Raw genomic sequence first — 24,144 nt, 5'->3', positions numbered from 1 at the left:
TGCATTAAGGCCAGAAGGTCATATGAGTCTACCTTCTATCACATTATAAAAGTTGATTTTTCAGATGGTCATATAACTGCTAAGGTCCTTAAACCCATGCACTTTGAGACTTCAAACGAGATCTTAACGGGACCCAGATAACATCAAGACGAATGTCCTTGGCAGCATATCATTTGATTTATCATTCCTTTATCATTGAGTTATGACAGTCGTTCCATATAGCCTATGGAAAGATAATTGGTTCAACACGTAGGTTGGTTCAACCGGCTGGTTGAATGAGGCGCTCGCTTCACGTGTCAGTGGATTGTGTTAACCAATGGTGCTCATGAATAGTATCTTATAGCTCGCCCATTCCAAAGTAATTGAAGAGGCACAAGTAGTAGAGCATGCATTATATTTAAAATACGTGTCTTGTCTGATATATAAACTATTCAACATGCTGTTATTTTTGTATAGGCTACGTAGATTTAGCTCCTTAATTCTACAATTTTCAGTTTATTAATGTACACAGATTTATTTTCTTAGGTAACTTGTCCGGCCCTCACGGATTGGTCGTCTGTATTGCACTAGACAGCTGCAGTGCCCTGTCACGGCTCATTCCGTCGTTGCTATTGTAATTGACGGTGTTCTTTCGTAGACGTGATTGGCTAGTCTCCCAGGCTTCGGTAAACAGAGATCTCAGAGGGCGTCAATGTTACGTAACCTCTAGGTTACAGTACAATTGTAGCTGTCAATAGTTCCAGCAACATATTCCTCAGGTGTCCATCCACATCTATTTTTACATGTGAAACGAATACGACCTTCGAAGAGCTGGATCATCTTGTCACCTATTAATTTGAGCAACAAGTTAATTGTTAGATTTGAATATTGGCAGAATCGCGCACTTTTTTTTAAGGAATCAAACTCCCGAAATATGTCTTCAGAAATTCCTGAGATTTTCAAAGCCCTGCTTGAATACCCTTTCACTATTCCTACCATTGATGACAACGGTAAGAATTTGGAACACGGGGCGAGGTGTTTTCTTTTCTGTCAACTCTGCAATTGCATAATAGCAAAGCATTGTAGCACAACTCCAGACAATCAAATACGCACGCCACAATGTTAAAAACCATTAGGAACCCCCCCCCCCCAGCATGAGATATAGGCTACAATGTGTGGCATGAGAGCGTGGGAATTGGTTAAAATGCGTGTGTCACACGGCGAAACCGTGAGAATTGGCAGCTCTGTACTCATCTTGATGGAAGCTCTGTAACCTTCTTGTCAAAGCCAATGCCATGTTGTATTCCACTCAAAAATGTCTTATGCAACAGGTATCAACGAATGAGGTCAAGTCACATGGTATGCCGAATCTGCATCGAAGTTCTCTAATTTAGCTAAAAATTGTTAAGATGCTTTGATACCAGAAAAGCTCCACACGTAACATTAACATTTTTACTGGGAGTAATGCACTTGTCAACCGTTCAATCTAGTGTAGATATTTGAGAGGATTTGCATAATCAAGATTTCTGAATCATCCTTTTAAATCAATAGTGGGCAACTAGACACTCCAGGAAAGAAAATAATGTGATCCTCAGACACACACATGGATACACTTGCTGCACTATTTACAAGTCCCACTCTCAGTGACAGAAAGGTTAAAGTGCTGAGTCATGTGCCTCATAATGTGCTCACTGGGTTACAGCAGCACAGACCAGCATAGGACTGAAACGTACATCTACAGGGCCAGTGTGTCTATCTGTCACCGCTGAACGTCTCTATTATGGTTGTCTTGGGGCATTATACCTTAGACTGACTTTAGACAGACTTTATACAACCCTCCAGTTAACACCTTTTTATTCCCAGGGTGTCTTACATCACCAATCTGAACCTGTAGCTAGTTCTAACAGGCTGTGTTGATGCAGAGTGGTGGAGGCTACACTCCAGTGCATATTTAGTTTAAGTCATCTATTTTCTATGAAGAAATAATGCAGTGATGGCTGTATATGCCATCAGTGGCTAACATTGTGAAATAAAGGACACTCACTCTGACCCCAGCTCCTTCCAACTACATTCAACCACGAGATGACACACGCACACGTTTTTTTTTTCAAATCCACTTTACAGCATCTTCAAGTCTAGATAAATGGATATTTGTTATTGATTAGAAATGTGGAGTTATGTGACTTTAGATGGGTAAGTTCTTAAAATGCATATGTTGCCTGCTGTTGGCCAGGTGTGCCAGATCTGGTCTCTATCTGCTCTAAATGTGACCTAAATGTACATAACACTTCAAATTAGACCTATGACCTTGAGAACAGTTGGAAAAAAAGTATAGTTAAATGATTCTGGATTCAAAGATTGAAATAGTTTAAGTATAATAACCTTCAACATAGTATCTTCACTTGTTTCTCTCTGTTGCCTGAACAAATTATTCTTAGGGTCTGACCCCAGAATGAATATATATATATATATTTACTAAAATCACCCTATGTGAATGGCTGTAGCTTTGATGAGGATATAACGATGATGTGAGCCATAACCTTAAATAACTTATAACATTATCATCCGGTCTGAACATCGGTCTAAATGTAGCAAGGCTTCCCGTCTCGCTGTGGTGAGCAAGAGACTACATGCACTGTCTGAACACACTGTACAGTTCTGCTCGTCTTCAAGTACTCTGCCGCATAGAGATCCTCCCCATCCTCTCTTTCTGTCCGACCTTTTTGTTTAGAGAATTGAACTGCAAGATAATTAAGACGATTATGGTAATAGGTTTCTTAATATTTGCATGCCATATGCATGTGTTTGAATTTATTTGAATCAATACAGATTTTCTAAAAGAAAATATTCAAAAAGAAAATGAGAAGACAAGAAACGTGTTATAATCTTGAGGTGCCCGCGACATGGACCACGCCCTACGTTTTACCAAATCATATATCCCCATGTAAATTATATAGAGGTAATGTTATTTAACTGTGCACCACGTGAGAACTAAAGTTTTATCAAATGCACAAATGAAACTTGAATGTGTATGGAACGAAAACGTAGTCAACTGTTGGCTATATGCTATTGAATGTATTATGACAATGAAGTCTGTCTTTTACATTGTCATTTGCGAAATGCTTTTAACTTGTGAGAAGAGATAGTATAGTGATGCAAATAAATTTGATCTGCATGTGCCAAGATAAACGAATAACCATAGCCGTTACGCCGAGCGTAGATCAAAGGCATCAGCTGGAAGGCTAGGCCTATACATTATTTATTTTACTTGATTAGTTGATAAGTTATGCATGTTATTATTGATTTGACACATTTAAGTAATGTATGCTATTCAGACACGTATATAACTCCTTCAACCAATGGGCGCAAGGATGAGAAAAGCGATAGGGCCTATCTATTGGTCCCTTTTTTGACGACCCGCCTCTTTTGCGCTGAGGATGTCAATATTCATGTCGTTGGAAGGACGAGTGCTCCAATCAGCGTCGCGTTCTGTATTACTTTTTGGAGAGGAGGCGCGGTTTCTCTCCCACATCTGAGTTGTTATTTCTAGAGCCGTGTCCGTTTTCGGTGCCGTGGCATTCTTTCGTTGTTAAATTAAAGACTATAGTGCTTATTTTGATTTAAATCGAGGTCGGACTGTAGCATATTGATTATTTGAGATCGTTTTACTGTATATTTAACGTGACATAGGCCTAAAAGTCTTAGTTGATAAGCTATTGTGTAAAACGACAACAATGTCTGGGGATCCGATAATGGAGCCTATCACAATCACCCTGGAAACGACTACTGGTGTGCTTAGTTCGTTTCCAGTGGTGTTAAAGAAAATAATGGAAACACCACCACCGAATTTGCTCGAGGGAGACGACGGTGAGTCTAGATGTTTCCTATTTCTACGTGTAGAGTATGTTTAGGTGCGTAGCCTACTATTAGCGACAGAAGATTCCGGAAACAACCGAAAATATTTACCAAAAGTTGAAGCTCTCCCGGACTGTCATTTTATACATACGATCCTTTAAGTTACTTTAAAGTAATGATCACATTTTAGTAGCAGCGAGGAATTGAAGGTTAAACATTCAGTAATTGAAGGTTAAACATTCAGTGTCAAGAATGCATCATTGTAGAATAAGTCCAAAATTTGCTGCAGGCGTAAATGTACAATTTAAACTATTTCAATTATGTTCTGTAGTAGAAGCCGATTTTGCAACCACAATCGGGGTCCAGTCCCACATCACACACTCTCCTCCTACTCCTGCCTGTCCCAATATCTAATGACATTTACATTTAGTCATTTAGCAGACGCTCTTATCCACAGCTATTTACAGTAAGTACAGGGACATTCACCCTGAGGCAAGTAGGGTGAAGTGCCTTGCCCAAGGACACAAAGTCATTTGGCAGCTGGGGATCGAACCAGCAACCTTCTGATTACTAGCCCAATTCCCTAACCGCTCAGCCACCTGACTCCCTCTGACTTTGACCATGTCTCACCCACCCTCATGTGACATGTTTGAAATTCTCTGTCTCATTACTTAAAGTTTATAAGTACTAGTCCTTCTTGTTTTCTTATAAATTACAGAAACATTTATCCAAGGATGTGTTACCTTTTTTACTATTATTTCTACACTTAACTTGAGCTGTGTTGATTTTCCCAAGTTCCTTAATTCCAATGGATTGAATAAGATTCACTGTCCCCTGACCCTGACTCCCCCCGTGTTGCGACCAGATACTGACAAGGAGAAGCTGTACCTGGGAGATGACGTGGACATGAGTGGGGGTGTTAGCGGTCTGGGTCCCTCCGCCGCCCTGACACCTGCCATCTGGGACAAGACTATCCCGTATGATGGGGAGACCTTTCACCTGGAGTACATGGACCTGGAAGAGTTCCTCATAGAAAACGGCATCCCCACCTCCTTGGAAGGCACCACTGATAAGGAGGGCTCAGTGGAGAGTAAGCCAGAGAAGAAGGCCTCAGCCATGGGCACACCAAAGCCCAAGATGGCACCATCTCCTGGAGAGCCTGTCTCTCTGCTGCCCATCCTGGAGCTTGACCCATGTGAGGAGGAGGTGGTAACCATCACCCTCAACAACACTGACATTAGTGACACGGCTGAGGAAGGTGAGACTCAAGATGTTACTAGATTTCTGCCCAAGCTCAGATGACAAATGGGGAGCAACATTTAAAAGGGTCTAGAGGGCTGCAGGGTCTGGGCTAGGTAAAAACATCTGGTTGCAATTGCCATTGCTCATGCGTGACTTGACAGTAATTCAACCCAAAGTGACTTTATTATCTTGTGGTTTGTTGTTCTAGACAACAAGACTAGTCTCAAGGGCACATCCATAAATTGAGGACACCATATACATGGTGTATTCTGAATGTCAGCCAGTACATTCATGTAGGGGAAACTGAGGTATTAATAGAAGGTATTAATAGAAACAGACCCTATGGAGGGGGAAGACAGAAGTTTAAACAATGATTACATAGGACTAATCTGCAAGATTCACATAACGATGCTTGGCTATACCAACTGCTGCATTGACCAAGTTACCTCTACTTTGACCTTGACAGAAATCAGTGTCAGCCTGTGTCAGCTCCTAAAGTTGTGTAGCTCAGTTTCAGTTGAAAGACTAAAGGTGGTGGAAAAGTATTAGGAATAATGACATTTGTAGAATCCACCAGCACGACCATAATGCAACCACTGTGCAACAATAAACAGACCACACAACTTTGAATTGAATTTGAGTTGAATGTTGAAAGTGAGTCATGTCAATCAAGAATGACTGAGATTACCCTGTGATTAAACCACCGCCTGTCCTCCAGACACCACCGACAAGGACAGGGAGACCGCTGAACCCCTCGACCCAGAGGAGATCGAGGTGGAGGTGAACTTTGAACCTGACCCCACAGACCTGGTTCTGTCCAGTGTGCCCGGCGGGGAGCTGTTCAACCCTCGCAAACACAAGTTCTCAGTTGAGGATCTGAAGCCTCAGCCCATGATCAAGAAGGCCAAGAAGGTGTTTGTACCCGAGGAACGGAAGGTAGGTTTCGGAGATGCACAACACATAGAAACTAATCGTTTTGGTAAAGGTTTTAATACCATGTCAGACATGTTGGACTGCACTATGAATACAGTTTCAATAAGACTACAGGGGTCCAAATGACAACCTTGTTCTGGTGGGTGCAGTTAGGCTGATGGGGTTGACCTTTACAAACTGTGTTGCATATATCTTGGAAATGGTGAAGAACTCTCTCTTCTCAGGATGATAAGTACTGGCAGAGGAGGAATAAGAACAACGTGGCAGCTAAGCGTTCTCGGGATGCCCGGCGTCTGAAGGAAAATCAGATCACGGTACGGGCAGCATTCCTGGAACGGGAGAACACAGCACTGCGACAGGAAGTGGCAGAGCTACGGAAGGACTTTGGGCGCTGCAAGAACGTTCTGTCTCGCTATGAGGAAAAGTTTGGAACCCTGTAAGAGACCAAGAACACCTGGTGGTAGCCCACATTAGTCATTTCATTATTACTTTTGTATAATGCATTGCTTAATGTCCTAACTACACACCACAATAGCTCCTGGAATATTTTTTCCTGTGTACCAGTCAGATGAACACATTGTTCCGGTAAGAATTATAATTAATATCCAAATAACATAGTCTTGTACCATTATTGATTATCATAATTTACTATACTGATCTTATAAATGTGAGTGGTTTACTAGGGAGGCTGATTTAATTCTTTTTTTTTTGATGAATGACGTTGGTGTGAACCACCCCCTCGCTGATGTCCCTGTCTCCCCTTCCCCTCATATACAACCTCTCTTTCTTGCACCACTGGGAGAGGATTAGATGATCATTGATTTTATTCATCAATTAGTTGGATGGGTGCAAACATATATATTTTTTGATCTGATGAAGAAGAGGAGGAAAAGGAGTGTGTGATGAGTGTGGATGTTGCCATGTAGATACAGTGGAATCATATTTAGACAGATATTTTTATGTAGTTTGAATGCTTATGCCTTTAGAAGACTTTGTTTCCACCATTGATATGAGTGGATGTATGTGCAGTTGAACTTTCAAGTGCTACTTTCAATGCACCATATGAATGTATATTTTTCTCATGTTTTCTACACAATTAGCTGATATTGGGAAGTTTTTGAGGGACATGTGTGGGGTGAGGGGAAAAAAGGAGAGTAATATCACAAAATACATTCTAGATTTATTTTAGCTTGGAAGACATTTGCTTTTAAATCTTACAGTTTGCTTCATGGTAGTAGTTGCATTATCACCTAGCAGCATGTGAGTCGCTGTCGTGTCTTTATGTTATGTTGTTACAGGGCTGATGAAGCTAACTTCTTGGCTTCCTTCTCTTCATAGTATAGCTGGATCAGGATGATAACAACTGTGCCCTTTCCTAACTGTGACCAACAGTCCTATCCAATACTTCTATATCAGGGGACTACTTCTACAGCAGAGTAGTAAAAAACAACCGTGTTAGAAACACCATATACACAATGCTTCCTGTTGTGTAGACAGTCTCCACCTCACTTGTGCTTCAATCCAGTTTTAATTCTAGTCCAACTATTCTCTTATCTTCTGAAGGTCCATATCATATAGATATACAGTATCTATGTAACTTGTCAGTTCTATTCTCTTCCTAATTGTTGTTGTATTGTCATGTTCAGATGTCATGTATAGAATCAAATGATGCATGTAAATAGTTGCAGAATTACATTATATTTTATAGACAATTCCTTATTTTCACACATAATATTTCAATACAAGAAGTATTCAAACCCCCAGGTTATTCATCTATTCGCTGTTAACTGCTGTTGATTTTAGAATTTGTTGTATCATTCTCAACCAAACTTGTATAACAATCCAACCAACCTCTTTGTATGATTACTTGCTCTAAATGGCTTCTCTAAGCTATTTACTGAAACACTCTGGGAACTTTCTATAGCAATGTGGATCCGATCATGATATGTCCTTGTGTAGGGCAGGATGATACCTTTTGATGTGCTTGCCACTGAGCATTAACTATTTAATGGAACTCAGACCACACCAAACTCAGACCACAGAAATTTGCTACACAAGTCCAGTAGTATTAGAATATCTGATGCAGGAGTTTTTAGTTTTAACAAACTAGGAAGTCTCTGATTTTGTGGGTTATTTTTAACTGGGTGTCCCAGTTTTCACCAAGGACCCAAAATTCCTCAAGTGTCTTCTTCCCTAGCTGTATCAATGCAATATCCAGTCTACTGGTTTACCACAGGGCAGATCCTATGTGACCTAAAGTTTCACAAATCACCATCTTTGGGATCGTTTCCACAACATATTAAGATTAGTCTCAGATGTATCATTGTCCTATGTGGAGTCTGTGTCCAGAAAACTGTGCCCAGCCTCATTGGGTTTCTTGTGTTTTTTCAGATTGATTTGATGTTCCCGTTTCAATACCTTATATTTTGTATTTTAAAAAAGCATATGGCTTGTCAACGTGTTCACCGCCAGTTTAAAGCTACTACTTACTACTTTAGCAATTTACTACTGGTAGACTGAATTTAACTCAAATGGGTGAATTGAGGTAAAGAGAATGTACAACAGAAACCAGTTTTCTTGCATTGTGATGTAATTACTTTGATTCAGGGAAAGACTGAAAGACTAAAATCTCAGTCTTCCATTTCCCAATAAATCATTAGTTTTCTGTTGTACTTTCCAGTAGCCCAAATGGTGAATCTTCTGCTTCAAGATTGTCTCCATAATATTTATTTTCTTTTATAATTTTTTTAGAAATTATGAGTGAGTTGAAAATTGAGAACAGATATTAGTAATTCACTTAATTAATAAAAGTAGTCATGGATGTAGTCCTTTTGAATAAAACTATTGGTCCCATTGGTTAACAAATGATGTTCAAGATGGTAAAAGGGATAGAGATTACCCTTACCGATGAGCCTCCTGACATCTTTTCTTTTTTTACATTTCTAATGGAATATGTAAAATATTGCTATACATCTGCTATATAGTTGTTACAGTAGACAGTTAAATTTGGGGAAATAAACAAATTCTTCTCTATTGTCTGTCTATGTGCACCCCTGGTGTGACATTTGATTGTGACTCTTATGTTCCGACTTGTATATATTAATAAAGCATTGGTTAAATGTAGGCCAGTGTCAATGTGTGGTTCCTTAGACTAGACAGTGGTGCAAACACCAATGGTTCTGTAATATCAACTCCTATACTATCGTATTTCACCCACCTGTGTAAACTGACAGGAAATCCTTTACCGTACAACACGGGGCAAAAAGGACTAGTCTGAATAGCTTTTTTATGACAAAGACAGCTTTGTCTAGTACCTCCCTAAAACAGCCATACTACCAGATCCTTTTCTTGAGGAACATTTGTCAAGTGTTGTGTAACACAAAGTTGCAGTTGTATAACAGCCTAGTGTGAAAGCATGCCATCTAGTGGCTGAGATGCAGACAACAGGCAGGGAGGGAATGTGGGTTAGGTCCTGGACACAAGACTTGAATATGAAATATGCTTCAGTTCAAAAAGGATAAAACCAGGGTGCAAATTACAAGGGGGTTTGACCCCCCTTATTAAGACTTGGACCCCCTCAAAAGAGGTAAAAACAACAGGTCGGGGGGTCGATACACGCCCTGGAGAAGAAATTGACCCCCCCAATTGTAATTTTATAATTCGTACTCTGGATAAAACTATTACTTCAGTAAACTATCCCTACCAGACATCTTGGGATAGTGATAGTGGTGCATCTACCACCAAGAAAGTGTGCTATTGGTCTGTAAATTTGGAGGGAATGGTTCATACATACAGTTGATCATCTACAGATGATAACAGAGATTTAATACTTTCATTGAGTATAGTCATATTTCAATGAGGCACTTCATGTATAGAATGGAATGAATACATACTCTTGCAACAAGACTGATGTAAAAAAGAACGCTTTATTGCAATGTCAAAACATGTTTACAAAACAAAAAGAAAATAATAAAGAAACAGTTTCACAGAAAATCTGCAGCAAAGCAATTTGCGGTCCCTCAGATTTTCACCTCTTCTTGAAGCCATACTTCTTCCTCTCATAGAACAAGTCTGTCTTGGAACTGCCAAGGTTCACAATCTTGGGACAGCCATCTCGCTGTGAAATTTGAAAAAAAGGAGTTGAGATGTGAGTAAGAGTAGAAAGATGAACAGTAGGTTATAAATAGGATTGATTGCACCAAAGCAAAGAAGATAATAAACATTTGAAGTTACATTTTACATTTAAAAATACAAAGTTTCTTTATGATGATAAAACAGATATACAGTCCCGGCCTGTAGTCTGTGAGAGAACAACTATGAGCAGTAATATACTCAACTCAAGAATCATTATCAGGTTAGATATGAAGTTGAGAGTAAGATCAAGCTGATAGTCAATAGCCTTTTATATTTATATTAAACCTAGCATGCCAAACATTCTTGAATTACTTGCATGTGACAGAATGATTATGAGAACTCATGTTGGATTACTTACATCTTTCTCCTGGATGGTACACTCTTTGCAATAGTAAGCGTCTGATACCCCAGGCCCTCCACAGATGACACAGCGCCCCTGGTAGGATCCGTAGTTACATTCGTCACAGATACGCACTAGTGTACAGGGCCGTACGTAGGAATCACAGATAACACACTTTCCATCACCTTGGGACGGAGGTGGAGGAAGAAAATAAAGAGAAAGAAATTGTGACTTGGTACAAGCAAATTTCAGGATATACACTGTACACCGTAAACTGTCTTAACAGAAAATATTAACTGAAAGTAGAAAACCGCACTCTCAAGCTTGTCTCATTGCTTATTTTGACCAGTTTATTCACAGACGCGTTACGGCCTAAGCCATAGTCAAAATAAATAAATAACAGAAAATATAACATACTTGCGAACAATACATGGCCAGGTGGGGAGTAATGAATTATAGGGTTACCCACTATGATCTCCCTGCTAAATCGGATCCCGTTCAATACTTACATTTCTCGCACAATCTGCCAATAGCTGAAAAGAAACAGAATAGTTAGCATGACAGCTAGAGAGTTAAAGTTGTGTCGTCTCGAATTGTGGACATTAAATACAACTTAGGAGTACCAAAGTTACACTGACTCAGCCAAGCTATATAGGCTACTGTAGCTATAACTAGCGTCTAAAGCAGCCTGGCGAACGACTGTTAGTGTTAGCTCTAGCTAGCAAGCTACCTATACAGCACGGAAAGCAGATATATCTCTATATATCGCCGATTATTGTTGAATACACGAAACTGCTACATTGTAGCTAGTAATATGTAAATATGTGAATACGATATAAATAAACACCTTACCAACACCGGCTTGTTTTCTGCAAAATATCAAATCTGGATGATGTTTAGCCATTTTCGGCAAACGCAAGGAGAGCGATGGCTTCTACGATGACCTTTGAACTGTGAACCACACGTTTTCTGACTTTTTCCCTTTTCGTTTATAAAACGTCACATAATTACAAATGTATCTTATATTTGAGCATTTTTCAGTTAGGAACTAATGCAAGCCTCGAAAATATGACCGAATAAACCACCCCGCAAAAAAATACTGATGTGTTTGTCCTCAATGAACACTGACGAACCCATGCCATATAATGAGCATACTTTATTCAATATTTCTTCGACAAATTATAACATAATACAAATATATGTATTTGTGGTAGACGTATTTAAACATGAATCACTTCGTTGTTATTCCTGAATCGATTATTATAAAATGTTGATAGTATAAAATGATAACAGTGATCCTTCCTGCAAAATACAAGCACTAAGGTCACACAGTATCCTTACAGATATAATAAAATGAAAAACTAAAGTATAGACATTTCTACATATTTTAAATCAAATTAAATGTATGTATCTAAACAATTGAATATTATAATTTACAATAACGTATTATCGGTGTAGAGGCCACATATTACATATACTTAGAAGTGCAATAGATCAATCTGTCAGGACAAGCGACGTTAATAGCCAACAAAACCTGACGTCAACTTTCATCGACACATCTTTGTCAGTGAACAAAATGGCAACCTACTGTCTGACTGTCTCCCGGCTCCAGGTTAGTGACAGATTTTCGGTCATGTTATCACATCCTGTGTAGTAAATAGGTCAATGCTTGCCATTTTAGATTAAGGATAGGATATTAGATGTGAGTGTATTACCAAAAGTCCAGTTGACCCTGGAAATAGTAGAGGGAGTCAGATTCGTGACGACCAGTCAGGTCATCGTGTCCCCAGTTCACTCTTGTCGTCGCTAGTGGGGATCAAGTTTGTCTTTGCCATTTAAATACGATAATTTCAACTAGAAAATTAAGTGTATGTACTGAAAAATATGACCAATTACATAAGCTTTCAAGTCGTTTAATGTCATTTGATTTGAGGAAACGCTAGTTATTTGCAAGGTTAACGCAAGGTTAGGGCGCACAGCAACCACACACGGCACTGGCAGGCGGCGTATTTTCACCAACATCGATAGAGTTATTAAAATGTTTTAAGAAAATTAACATTGACCTCTCGGGAAAGTTATTTAGTTGACTGTTTCATAACCCTGCGGTACTACTCAAAGGCAGTAGACTATGGCCACGTCGCTTCTTTTATGGTTAGTCGGGATGTCTTGCTCTAGGCTTAGCCTAGAGTATTGTTTTTATTTTATTTTTGCATTATTGTCAGCACCCTCTTGTTATAATATTTTTTTAACAGACTAGCAGTCTGTCATCTCTTGATAGCACTGTCTCTGCATTAGCACAGTTATTCTATTCTAACTAGTCTAAATAACAAATGCGATTATGAGACACCTGTCTCTCTCTCGTGGTCTATTTGTGCCCCTGTCTCTTTTCTCCCCCATTTTGTATCTCTCTCTTTCTCATTGGCTTGCTTGTTTACCCCACATAACAGAGATGGTCTAGGCTATTTGTGGACAATACATATTAAGTGTTCTACAGACTGTGCCGTAATTGTAATTTGCAGTTCCACTAGGCTATTTTCAAAATAATCAGACAAATGTTAGAAATATGTTTTGTGGATATTGATGCCCTTACTCAGACACACATTCTCTGCAACTATTTATATACAGAATCTCTTTTGTTGTCTTATATACTCCAATTATGTTATCCTATTTGTTATTCTGCATATGGATGATGATACAAGGGAGTAGTATGTACAGCAAATGTAGAATCTGTGTATCATTTCCCTCTCTGTCCCTCTAGCTCGCCCTGGGCCGCGGTGCGAGGCGCCTGCATGTGACAGCCGCTTTTAACGCCAAAGCCATGGTCACCATGAGCCGCTTTGAGCCCAACTCCTTCATTAACTACGAGCAGCTCCAGTCAAATGTTGACATTGTACGCAAAAGGTCAGGCTGCCCTCTGTATTAAACTTGCACCAGCTGCTGTGTTAGGAAATGTTAGCCTCTATTGTTGATTTATTCAATTTGTCCTGTCTTTCTCTCCAGGTTAAACCGTCCTCTCACCCTCTCAGAGAAGATTGTGTACGGCCACCTCGATGACCCCCACAACCAGGAGATCGACAGGGGGCGTACTTACCTGCGGCTCCGCCCAGATCGCGTGGCCATGCAAGATGCCACGGCTCAGATGGCCATGCTGCAGTTCATCAGCAGTGGTCTACCAAAGGTTGCTGTGCCCTCCACCATCCACTGTGATCACCTTATTGAAGCCTCATCTGGCGGAGTTGAGGACCTGCAAAAGGCCAAGGTGAGAGGTCAGGGGTCAGGTCACGGCTTTGGCAGAAGGTGTGATGGAATGGGTTTCCACATGATCAAGCCAAAATACAATGTTTTTAAAGACAGTTCTTTTGTGTGCCATCCTCTTTTAGGATGTGAATAAGGAGGTGTACAATTTCCTGGCCAGTGCTGGCGCCAAATACGGAGTTGGCTTCTGGAAGCCAGGCTCTGGAATCATCCATCAGGTAGGCAAACGCACTCACTACTAATGTGAAAGAATATTTTGGACATGTTTTTACAGTATTAAAAACACTCTTCATTCCACAGATCATCCTGGAAAACTACGCCTACCCAGGAGTTATGCTGATTGGTACAGATTCTCACACACCCAATGGGGGTGGCCTGGGGTCTATCTGTATTGGAGTGGGCGGAGCTGATGCTGTGGACGTCATGGCTGGGATCCCTTGGGAACTTAAGTGCCCCAAGGTGAGAGGATGTTCAGTCTGTCATAATCCAGTCCTCCAATCAAAAACACTTGCATTCTGTTTAGATTATTGCAGATGTGAAGATAAGATATTTCACTTCATAATGTGTCTGAATTACTTTTGTAGTTCAAAAAATTACTTTTTTGAGGACTTATTACATCCCCAAATATCTGCCCCTCCTGTTGTGTTCCAGGTAATTGGAGTAAAACTGACAGGCAGCCTGTCTGGCTGGACCTCCCCCAAGGATGTGATCCTGAAGGTGGCTGGGATCCTTACTGTGAAGGGCGGGACTGGAGCCATCGTAGAGTACCATGGACCAGGAGTCGACTCCATCTCCTGCACAGGTCAGAGAACTAGGCTGAACTTGACCCACAATCCTTGACTCCATTACTTCTAGACAGGATACTTTGAACTACAGTAAGCAGTGTTTAACCAATTCAAAACAATGTGTAAGGAATCCCCTGTTTCGTGTTGTAGGCATGGCGACCATCTGTAACATGGGGGCTGAGATTGGAGCCACCACTTCAGTGTTCCCCTACAATCACCGCATGAGGACCTACCTGAACAAGACCGGCCGTGGAGGTACAGGACCCAGGCCACTAGGCTTGTCACTAGCCCGCTGCTATCTAGAATCTGGGGAAGAATACTTTTGAGAGGGGAGACAAATTACTAGGTTTAACGAGTGAAAGAGATTATGTTAATAAAGAGAAATGTTGTAGATTTGATGACAGGTTTTCTTATGAACTAACTCCTCCTTCTCTCCCCTCCACCTGTCCCCTCCTCCTCCTCTCACTCCTCTTGTTCTCTCCCTCCCCCCTGCAGAGATTGCTGCTCTGTCTGATGAGTATGCTGACATCCTTGTGCCGGACGAGGGCTGTGAATATGATGAGCTGGTCGAGATTAACCTGGACGAGGTAAGTGTCCATTTTTCCCTGTTCTTGTCCATGAGCCATGGATCCTGAGCTTGGGTAATAGGAGCGCCCTCTCTCTATCCCCTCCTTCAGCTTAAACCCTACATCAACGGCCCTTTCACCCCTGACCTGGCCCACCTTGTGTCAGACATTGGGACTGTCGCAGAGAAGAACGGCTGGCCCCTAGAGGTCAAAGTGGGTCAGTGCAACCTTTTTAAAACCCTCAAACTGTTGTTTAGGTTAGGTTACCTGACATGTATCATGTTCTCTGACATGTTTCTGAATCCCCCTGCAGGTCTGATCGGCAGCTGCACCAACTCCAGCTATGAGGATATGGGCCGCGCTGCCTCCCTGGCCAAGCAGGCCCTGGACAAGGGGCTGAAGTGCAAGGCTGCCTTCACAGTCACCCCTGGGTCAGAGCAGATCCGGGCCACCATTGAGAGAGACGGATATGTGAGTCGGAGGAAACCTGGGGGGGGGGGGGTGTAAGCAAGGGGGTAAACGCAGTACTATGAGGAGGATGAAGAGCTCATACCAGTGGTCTAGTGGTTGTAGATGGTGCATGACCTGAGGTTTAGAGGTTTCAGTTGAGGAGATCTCCAGTAGTTGGCGTAGTCCTCAAGAAAAAAACAATAATGAGAGGTAATAATTGCTATGCAGTGTACTCAAGCCCATCTTAACGAGGAATGTTGTTTTGTCCCCCAGTCCAAGATCCTGAGTGATGTAGGGGGTGTGGTTCTGGCCAATGCCTGTGGACCCTGCATTGGACAGTGGGACAGGTAAGACCTTAATGCTATTCGGCCATACCGTCCTTCAGTGTGCACTGCATTGAGGTGACTGAATAACTGAGATCATATGAATGGTCTGATGTTTCTTACATTTACTGTCATTCAGGAAGGACGTAAAGAAGGGAGAAAAGAACACCATCGTCACCTCCTTCAACAGGAACTTCACAGCCAGGAATGATGCCAACCCAGCCACACACGCCTTTGTCACCTCCCCAGAGGTACACACACACACACAACCAAGAAACTGCAGACTCACATTCTCATTACACAGGCACAAAAGCAGACTCACATTCTCCTATCTCCTCCAGATTGTCACAGCCCTGGCCATCGCCGGCACTCTGAGCTTCAACCCAGAGACGGACTACCTCACCGCTGCCAACGGGGAGAAGTTCAAGCTGGAACCGCCCAATGCTGACGAGCTGCCAGCCAAGGACTTTGACCCTGGCCAGGACACCTACCAGCACCCTCCCCCTGAAGGTGGGGCCCTGAGGGTGGACGTCAGCCCCCAGAGCAACCGCCTGCAGCTGCTGGAGCCCTTCGACAAGTGGAACGGAAAAGACCTGCAAGACCTGCAGGTCCTCATTAAGGTCAGGAGTGGCTGGGGGACTAGGGTGTTTGGGTTGGGATGACAGACTGGCCGATGACCTCTACAGCACACCTCAATCTGTCAGTTGTAGATAAATCAAGTGTTTTTGCTGTGGGATTCATCCTTTGCCAAAACCATGTATTAAAAGAAATGTGAATGCTAAAGAGACTTCCTTTTCCTACTCTTATCCTGCTTTATTTCTCATCTTTTCATCCTCTTTCTTTTCCATTTCCAGGTGAAGGGGAAGTGTACCACAGACCACATCAGTGCCGCCGGACCCTGGCTCAAATTCCGTGGTCACCTTGACAACATCTCCAACAACCTCTTGATCGGAGCGGTCAACATTGAAAACGACGGAATCAACAGTATCAAGAACCAGCTGACCGGAGAGTATGGAGGCGTGCCTGATGTTGCTCGTCACTACAAGGTAAGATGTCTCATTATGTCCTACAATGCTTACAACAGTTTCATATTTTTGACTGACTTCAGATGGCGTTTCAAGCAACAGTTCCATTATGTTTTCATCCAGTTTCTCATGTGAATGTCCCAAGTTCTCCTGACAGCAGACCCAGGTGGTGTTATGATGTCTAGTGTTTAGTAAGAGTTCTGTCTGTCCTGCCAGGCCAACGGGCTGTCCTGGGTGGTGGTGGGAGATGAGAACTACGGGGAAGGCTCTAGCAGAGAGCATGCTGCCCTGGAGCCCAGACACCTCGGAGGGCGCGTCATCCTCGTTAAAAGCTTCGCTAGGATTCACGGTACGCTGTGTGTGTGTGACAATGTTTTTCTTTGTTATGGATATTTGAAAGACAGAACTTGAATGCAGTAACTCCAACATGTATTCTTTTCTCTTCCTCCTCCCTTTAGAGACCAATCTGAAGAAGCAAGGCATGCTGCCCCTGACCTTCCATAACCCAGCTGACTATGACAAGATCCGCCCAGACGACAAGATCTCCATCACAGGACTCAAGGACTTTATCCCTGGCAAGGTGAGGAGACCCTTGTTACCGTGTGTCTCACACCTGTCCTACTGCTGTGGGTCGTAGGTGTCTGCATTTCAGAAAGTTCAGTGTTGTACATGAGCACTCGTATGCAAGCACAGCATATGAACCTGACCGTCCTGGGTATTTGTGTGTCTCTGATGACGGTGAATCTGAATCAGTGACTCAATCTCTTGTTCTTCAAACTCTATTACATCTCTCTCTCTCTCTCCTTTTCTCCTTCCAGGCGCTCACAGCAGTGGTGAAGCACGGTGACGGCACCCAGGACACGTTTCAGCTAAACCACACCTTCAACGAGACCCAGATTGAGTGGTTCCAGGCTGGCAGCGCCCTCAACAGGATGAAGGAGCTGCAGTAAAGAGACAGCCAGGAAAAGGAGGGGCCTGGATGGTAATAGGAGGGACTTATAGAGGAGGAGGGGCACAGAGAGAAAGAAGGGGTTTGCTTCAGATGCAGGGGACAACAGGGGAGGGGGTTGGAGAATGTACATTCTGGTGAAATACTGTTACCCACCCTAACATACTTCAGAGAAAGCATTAACAGTACTTGGCTTCCCTCTCAGGGGTGTACTAGTGAGGGTAACGGGCAGCAGCTGTTATCAGCTGATTTAGGGTCAGATTTTTCTACAATCCTCACTTGAAATGGGGTGTAGAGTCAATAACCCTGACTTGGGAGGGGTGGGGGGAGAGGTGAGGTGGGACTAGTCAAGGAGAAGAGTGGACTGGTGACCTTTCAACCAGGATGTGTTTTTTGTGGAACTAAAGCCACACCTGTAGATTTAACGCTCAAATTAATTTAACTTCTGGACCACTTGTATGACCTTCCCAGCTCTCTGTAGACATGACACATACATGCACACAAACTGTTCACAGGACTGTTTACATTACTCCAAATAGGAACTAATGTAGAGCTCTAAAAGCTACTGGGAGTCCTGTCTTTCAGTCTGGTAGATGTGTTGGGAGAACAAAAACTGTAAAAAGGGAAGTTGCCACAGAATCTCAAACATGCATATGTGCTTGTGTCCTTTTTGGACCTAAGCCCTTGTTGTTATACTGCCAACTGCAGCTCTGCTCATGTTTTCACAGCTGTTCAAAACGGATTGGTCAGGCTTGAAGCTGGACAGTCAGGTGGACACTATAGCTAGCTATTTCCACTTTGAGTTGCTTCAGCATGGAATATAATGGATCACTATCTGTGATTCACTTCATGCTTTTGTCTCTTAGCTGCTCTAATCACAGACACACACAAATGCAATGAGTTTTATTTTGTCGTACTGTATTTTAGCAAGTCAAAAGCCTAGATAAGAATTGTATGTTTCTACATGATTGACCTCTGGCTTTACCTTCCACACCAAGCCTTCTCTACCTTACTCCACTCACACTACCATCACCACTCCCACTTCCTCAGGTCATAGGAACATCTTTACTGAATATTGTTAACAAGCAGGTCAAAGGTTAAGATTTAAGAGAGTGGCTATTTATTTATTTTTCTCAGAAAGGCTAAGATGTGCATTTTAATGAACTTGTCTTCCGTTTTTGTTTTGTATGGCGGTTTGGTCAGATAAGAGGGGCTGCGGTGTGACTTCCACTTTTTCGCACTTTTCATGTAACTTTTGAGCACCCTTTTTTGTAGGGTTCCTTGTGTGTTCTGTCTTTACACCCTGTGTCAAATCCCACTTCACCTCAGTTACATAGCAGTGGTGGAGAATCTTGCCTCTTGACATGCACACAGATGGACTCTTCCTTATCTAAATGCAAGAACCCAAACAGTGTCATCTACAAAAATCTATGTATTTTTCTGTATTATGTGATAACTGTGATTGAGTTGCTCTACCACTGTTGGACAGAAATCTACCTTTCTAGTGTCCTCTTCTCCCACCCACTCCTAGACAGTACCTATGGACAGAACACACACATACTTTTCACACAGTTATGATATTTTCACGTTAACTTATTATCATCACCCCCTCCTCTGACCCATGCTATAAGTCTGGTTCCATGTATATTTAAATCATTTTTCTTTTCTTTTTTCTCCCTGCATTGCAGAAATGAAGTATATTCAGTCGCAATGGGTTGTAAAATAAAGTGACATTTAAATGAAAATACCTGTGTATGTAAGTTTTTGTGTAGATTTCCATTGTTGTTGCCATCTCTTTTGTTTAGTATTTTTGAAAACGCCTTCACTCCCATATGATTCCACACAATGTCGTGAAGAGCCTTCCCATCTCAACGACACTTGAACATTTAAGTGTAATGCCATGTAAGGACAGATATAACACAACATGCACCTGCTGGTTGGCTTTCATTGTGTCGACCCAGTAACCCGTCATCCCCGCCCCGATCAACACTCTTTCTCTCCTTTCTTTTCTTTTAACCCTCCCACCATCCTGCCGGAACTGAGACGGGAGAATCGTATGAGCTTTGCAGCCTCATTCTTTCAATGTCTGCTGATTTTTTTGGAATTTATTTTATATTATAACCATATATCATTACATAACTGAAAATGAGTCAAAACATCTTTCGTTTGACCAAGACGACCTGACATTTTACGGTAAGATAATCGATAAATACTTCTCGTTTAAGATGTTAGATATTATTCATCTTGTGTGTATGTGATTGGAAACTCATCAAGAACCATGTAGATACATTTGGTTTGAAACGTGTTGACTATTTTTGAGTCGGGTCAGGAGTATGAGATGTTTACACAGAAGCGCTCTTGGCATTTTGAACGATCAATGAAAGCGTCCATTCTCCTTGTCTAGAGATGGAACACAACACGAAGGTTCTGGAATCAAGAAGCCTGCGGCTTCGTGTTTGAGAATTGTTTATAGGACTCTATCGAGAGCTCATTAATTCTGCCCCGACAGTTAAAACAATGCACGGGGAAGGTCATTTAAAAGTTTACATTTTTTTAGATTTACTCCTCTGTCTGACAGACAAAAAAAGAGCAATGTCTATACTCAAGAATTACGTGTCTCCCATGCTGATGAAGCCAAACAAGCCGCTACAGTCAGTGCCCTGGTTTTTGGGAGGTGCATGGCAGGCAAGATAAAGACAGCTTTTCTGTCAAGTATACGCCCGGTCTCCCCTCAGGGTTCAGCTTTGTAAGACGACCTAAATAGAATGCGTAGTGTCACAGCCCATAATTTAATCATGTTGCTTATTAAAATGAGTTTGTTTAGTTATCTACTTCACTCTGTTCTGTTATACAAGTTGCACATATGATCCTATCAAACTGTTTTTCGAACTGCTTTCCTATCCGGTCAGGTGAAGTTTGAGACAGGTTGACAGTGTATGATTTTTGCTATGCCAAAAACATTAGCTAGTGTGAAATTTAAGGTAACCCTATACATCATAATAGACTTCAGCACTGGAAAGAGGAACTAACAAATGCACACCCATGTATGCAGTCATACAATGCAGTCATCTGTGCTGCAATTTAAATAAAATAAAGAGCCAGCCAGCCAGTCTGTCTCCACCCTAACCCAGGGAGGGACAGCCTTCTACCATACTGCCATATTTAGAATGTGGCACTTACGTTCTCTTTCTCACCTCTCTCACCTCTCTCTCTCACTTTCTCTCTCTCTGATACACACAAATACACACACACTAACCAGAGAGTGAAAGGCCCCGATGTGGCTAAATTACTCTTGTGCACATTCTGCTAAATATAATTTCTATAGAGTGATAGCAATATACAGTGGCTTACTCCTCATAACACACAGAAGTATTGCACAGAACCCAGTCGCAAAATAACCTGATACTCGCAAAGAAAGGCATCAATCCCCTGGTAGAGACTATATTCACACTGTGTATGATGATTGAATACAAACTAAAGCAATATCATAATGACCACCTGTCTGAGGAAACCAATATCATCATGTATTCAGGGTGGCAAGGGCCTAGTCATTTTACATTTAAGTCATTTAGCAGACGCTCTTATCCAGAGCGACTTACAGTAAGTACAGGGACATTCCCCCGAGGCAAGTAGGGTAAAGTGCCTTGCCCAAGGACACAACGTCATTTTTGCACGGCCGGGAATCTATCTGGCAACCTTCTGATTACTAGCCCGATTCCCTAACCGCTCAGCCATCTGACTCCCTAGTCAAGGCAGGATTATATAGATAGTCTTGGTAAAGTGAGATCAGTGCTGGTACTTATTATTATCATTCTCTCTTCCCTGTCACCCTCATATTGTTGTTCTGCCTGTGAAGGATGACATCTGTTGTGGTCTCATGTTTTTGTTTTAACTTTGACACCTCCCTTTCTCTCCCCCCCCCCCTCCCCTCTCTCTCTCTCTCTCTCTCTACCACCCTTTCTATTGTACAGGAAAACTACTCAGCACCTCTAGAGCTCCCGCTCATTAACTACTCTACACACACACAAACACACCTCTCTCTCTCACACACACTCACATACACAAACACCACACGTACACACACTCCCAACACGTCTGCCATGCGGACAGTGTAATCCTCTCTACCCAGCTGCTGCCCACCTGAGGCAGTCCTCCAACCCCCCACTTATCCCCTCAACTTGACTGAAATGGCAGACTCCAACCCCTCCTCCCCAGCGGACTCCCCCATGCCACTGCCCTCCCCCCGCACCCCTCTGGCCCTGTCCTTCCCTTTCCTGAGGGAGGGCAGCAGGGTGTGGGAGAGAGAGAGGAAACCCCCCCAGCCTGGAGAGTTGCCCAGCCCCCTGCCCACCAAGCGTACCCGCACATACTCAGCGTGAGTCAAACAAATTAGTGGTGACATGTGTGTGTGTGTGTTGAATTGCTTGCTCAAGGGCTGGCATGATAATTAGCATTAGGTGGGAAGTATGAGGACATAGTCTTTACAGTTTTTATTGTTATACCGTATCCCTATTTATTGCCTTCCACCCCTCCATCTCCCCTCTCTCTCTCCCCCCCCTCCCTCCCCCCCCCCTCCCCCCCCAGGACCGTGCGGGCTACGTCAGGCCCTGTGTTTAAGGGTGTGTGTAAGAACTTCTCCAGGTCACAGGGTCACGGCTTCATCCGGCCCTCCCATGGTGGGGAGGACATCTTTGTTCACATCTCTGAGTGAGTGGCCTCCTGATGCATCAGTAATTAGTCACCCTTCTTCCTTACAGTATTCAAACAGACCCATGGTGTACTGCTGGCCCTGGAGCATTTCCTATAACGTTATCATGATGCTAATTCAATACCATGAAATCATTCTAGAACCAGATATCATATACTTTATTATTTAACAATCAATCCCCAAATCTCCCTTTTTTTCCTCTGGTCCTCTGGTTTAGATCCTCTGCATATTGCATACTCATGTCATGTCTGATAGACATCCCTTCTCCCCTCTTTCTTTTCAGCATTGATGGGGAATACGTCCCGATGGAGGGAGATGAGGTCACCTACAAAGTCTGCCCCATCCCTCCCAAGAACCAGAAGATACAGGCAGTGGAGGTGGTCCTCACACACCTGACCCCAGGGATCAAACATGAGACCTGGTCTGGACAGATCATTAGCTCCTAAGCTGCTGTAGGGTTTGAGGGTTTGGGGACCTTGTGGGTCTCAAGGTAGGATCTGGAGGTCTGGAGACCTTGGAGGTTTGAAGGTAGTCTTGGGGTCTGGGGACTGAGTCTGGTGTCTGGATGCTGGGGCTGGAGGGAGGGAGGGAGGGAGAAGAGTGAATGGTGAAGAAAGGGAGATAAGAAGGAAAAGAAAAAGGGACAGGAACCAGAGGATGGAGTAAAGACTTTAAAAAGCTATAGAATGTAGAAAGGTCTTGAGAATGTGTGACAAAAGTAAGAAGAAAGGAGCAGTTTCGGTTTTGCTGTGTTTGGATTGGTTTTCTAGTCGTGAAACGACAGTTGGTGGTATTAGGGACAACTGTGAAAACCAATGAGCAGCAAACCTTCCTAAATTATATTGTTTTACGTTAGATTTGTTTATTATTTATTTGGAAACATATTTATTCCATTATCTATTACAGGGAATGTAGGTTGTGCTAGTAATGAGCATTTACTGATAAATTGTACCAATCTAAGCCTGGCATAATCTACTGTACTATACACACACTCCTATGATAGTGCCCTGATTCCACTCGGTACATGATCTTTCAGGATTGAATATGCTTAGCTCATGTTTAGCTCATGCTTAACTCTGTAAAAAAGGCACTTATTAATATACAAGATTACGTATCCATTTTACGTTTGTAAAAACCCCATGACGTCCCACCTAATACATGTTCTGTATGCACACTGTTGTGTTCAGTAGTCTTTGAAACATGAATTTAATGTTTCACCATGCACTAATATTCTAATAAATTGTCTTGTAATCTCTATGTATCCTAACTGACAAGTTTGATTTTCATCATTGTTTTAATATACTTTAAGACACAGTAATAACATATGTTTCGTTCATAAACAGGTTGTTCATAAAAAGTACATGTGTTTCACATGTACTTTTGTGTAGAATCATTGTGAATGCTGTAATTTTGTTTTATCATGTGAATAACATTAAAATAAAAAAGTTACTACTGTATTCACACTACTGTGGGGAAATTTCGATGGGTGGTTTACATCATGTAATACAGTAAAAACAGGGAGTCAGATGGCTGAGCGGTGAGGGAGTCGGGCTAGTGATCTGAAGGTTGCCAGTTCGATTCCCCGCCGTGCAAAAATGAC

At 42.3% G+C, this 24,144-nt stretch overlaps 4 protein-coding genes across 6 annotated transcripts; 3 read left to right on the top strand and 1 right to left on the bottom strand.

The window, feature by feature from the left end:
- Positions 1-610: 610 nt before the first annotated feature.
- On the top strand, positions 611-9,132 carry tefa (TEF transcription factor, PAR bZIP family member a). Of its 3 annotated transcripts, none has more exons than XM_062475257.1 (4): positions 611-989; positions 4,700-5,092; positions 5,795-6,012; positions 6,234-9,132. In XM_062475257.1, the coding sequence occupies exons 1-4, from the start codon at positions 914-916 to the stop codon at positions 6,447-6,449; spliced, it is 903 nt and encodes a 300-aa protein (XP_062331241.1). In that variant the 5' UTR covers positions 611-913; the 3' UTR covers positions 6,450-9,132. The 3 variants fall into 3 exon arrangements, with proteins under 3 accessions (XP_062331241.1, XP_062331239.1, XP_062331240.1); XM_062475255.1 differs by lacking the exon at positions 611-989 and adding an exon at positions 3,453-3,846; XM_062475256.1 differs by lacking the exon at positions 611-989 and adding an exon at positions 3,454-3,846 and having other exon boundaries at positions 4,700-5,110; positions 5,828-6,012.
- Positions 9,133-9,916: 784 nt separating this feature from the next.
- On the bottom strand, positions 9,917-11,515 carry phf5a (PHD finger protein 5A). The gene is made up of 4 exons (XM_062474848.1): positions 11,336-11,515; positions 10,993-11,016; positions 10,502-10,668; positions 9,917-10,126 (listed from the first exon to the last, which is right to left on the bottom strand). Exons 1-4 carry the CDS (start codon positions 11,385-11,387, stop codon positions 10,037-10,039), a joined length of 333 nt encoding a protein of 110 aa, XP_062330832.1. The 5' UTR covers positions 11,388-11,515; the 3' UTR covers positions 9,917-10,036.
- Positions 11,516-11,966: 451 nt separating this feature from the next.
- aco2 (aconitase 2, mitochondrial) lies at positions 11,967-19,581 on the top strand. Its single transcript, XM_062474150.1, has 17 exons — positions 11,967-12,095; positions 13,242-13,384; positions 13,484-13,742; positions 13,864-13,956; positions 14,039-14,197; positions 14,390-14,540; positions 14,674-14,778; positions 15,019-15,110; positions 15,201-15,306; positions 15,403-15,560; positions 15,813-15,886; positions 16,002-16,113; positions 16,204-16,482; positions 16,717-16,908; positions 17,104-17,236; positions 17,346-17,467; positions 17,706-19,581. The coding sequence occupies exons 1-17, from the start codon at positions 12,060-12,062 to the stop codon at positions 17,835-17,837; spliced, it is 2,346 nt and encodes a 781-aa protein (XP_062330134.1). The 5' UTR covers positions 11,967-12,059; the 3' UTR covers positions 17,838-19,581.
- Positions 19,582-19,804: 223 nt separating this feature from the next.
- csdc2a (cold shock domain containing C2, RNA binding a) lies at positions 19,805-24,001 on the top strand. Its single transcript, XM_062475481.1, has 4 exons — positions 19,805-20,029; positions 21,808-22,211; positions 22,421-22,543; positions 22,828-24,001. Exons 2-4 carry the CDS (start codon positions 22,024-22,026, stop codon positions 22,988-22,990), a joined length of 474 nt encoding a protein of 157 aa, XP_062331465.1. The 5' UTR covers positions 19,805-20,029; positions 21,808-22,023; the 3' UTR covers positions 22,991-24,001.
- Positions 24,002-24,144: the final 143 nt, after the last annotated feature.

This window comes from Osmerus eperlanus, chromosome 12 (genome assembly GCF_963692335.1).
Source record: "Osmerus eperlanus chromosome 12, fOsmEpe2.1, whole genome shotgun sequence".
Classification (NCBI taxonomy): Eukaryota; Metazoa; Chordata; class Actinopteri; order Osmeriformes; family Osmeridae; genus Osmerus; species Osmerus eperlanus.
This window is presented reverse-complemented; position numbering and strand designations above follow the sequence as displayed.

What these genes read in the sequence shown, in the direction of transcription:
- tefa (XM_062475255.1), top strand. Translation starts at nt 3,714, where the DNA reads ATGTCTGGGGATCCGATAATGGAGCCTATCACAATCACCCTGGAAACG. An exon ending in TTTGCTCGAGGGAGACGACG is followed by an intron (nt 3,847 to 4,699) that starts GTGAGTCTAGAT and finishes TGTTGCGACCAG; the next exon opens with ATACTGACAAGGAGAAGCTG. An exon ending in TAGTGACACGGCTGAGGAAG is followed by an intron (nt 5,093 to 5,794) that starts GTGAGACTCAAG and finishes CCTGTCCTCCAG; the next exon opens with ACACCACCGACAAGGACAGG.
- phf5a (XM_062474848.1), bottom strand. Translation starts at nt 11,387, where the DNA reads ATGGCTAAACATCATCCAGATTTGATATTTTGCAGAAAACAAGCCGGT. An exon ending in CAGAAAACAAGCCGGTGTTG is followed by an intron (nt 11,017 to 11,335) that starts GTAAGGTGTTTA and finishes GTTTCTTTTCAG; the next exon opens with CTATTGGCAGATTGTGCGAG. An exon ending in GTACCATCCAGGAGAAAGAT is followed by an intron (nt 10,127 to 10,501) that starts GTAAGTAATCCA and finishes CAAATTTCACAG; the next exon opens with CGAGATGGCTGTCCCAAGAT.
- aco2 (XM_062474150.1), top strand. Translation starts at nt 12,060, where the DNA reads ATGGCAACCTACTGTCTGACTGTCTCCCGGCTCCAG. An exon ending in GTTGACATTGTACGCAAAAG is followed by an intron (nt 13,385 to 13,483) that starts GTCAGGCTGCCC and finishes CTTTCTCTCCAG; the next exon opens with GTTAAACCGTCCTCTCACCC. An exon ending in GAACAAGACCGGCCGTGGAG is followed by an intron (nt 14,779 to 15,018) that starts GTACAGGACCCA and finishes TCCCCCCTGCAG; the next exon opens with AGATTGCTGCTCTGTCTGAT.
- csdc2a (XM_062475481.1), top strand. Translation starts at nt 22,024, where the DNA reads ATGGCAGACTCCAACCCCTCCTCCCCAGCGGACTCCCCCATGCCACTG. An exon ending in CGTACCCGCACATACTCAGC is followed by an intron (nt 22,212 to 22,420) that starts GTGAGTCAAACA and finishes CTCCCCCCCCAG; the next exon opens with GACCGTGCGGGCTACGTCAG. An exon ending in ATCTTTGTTCACATCTCTGA is followed by an intron (nt 22,544 to 22,827) that starts GTGAGTGGCCTC and finishes CTTTCTTTTCAG; the next exon opens with CATTGATGGGGAATACGTCC.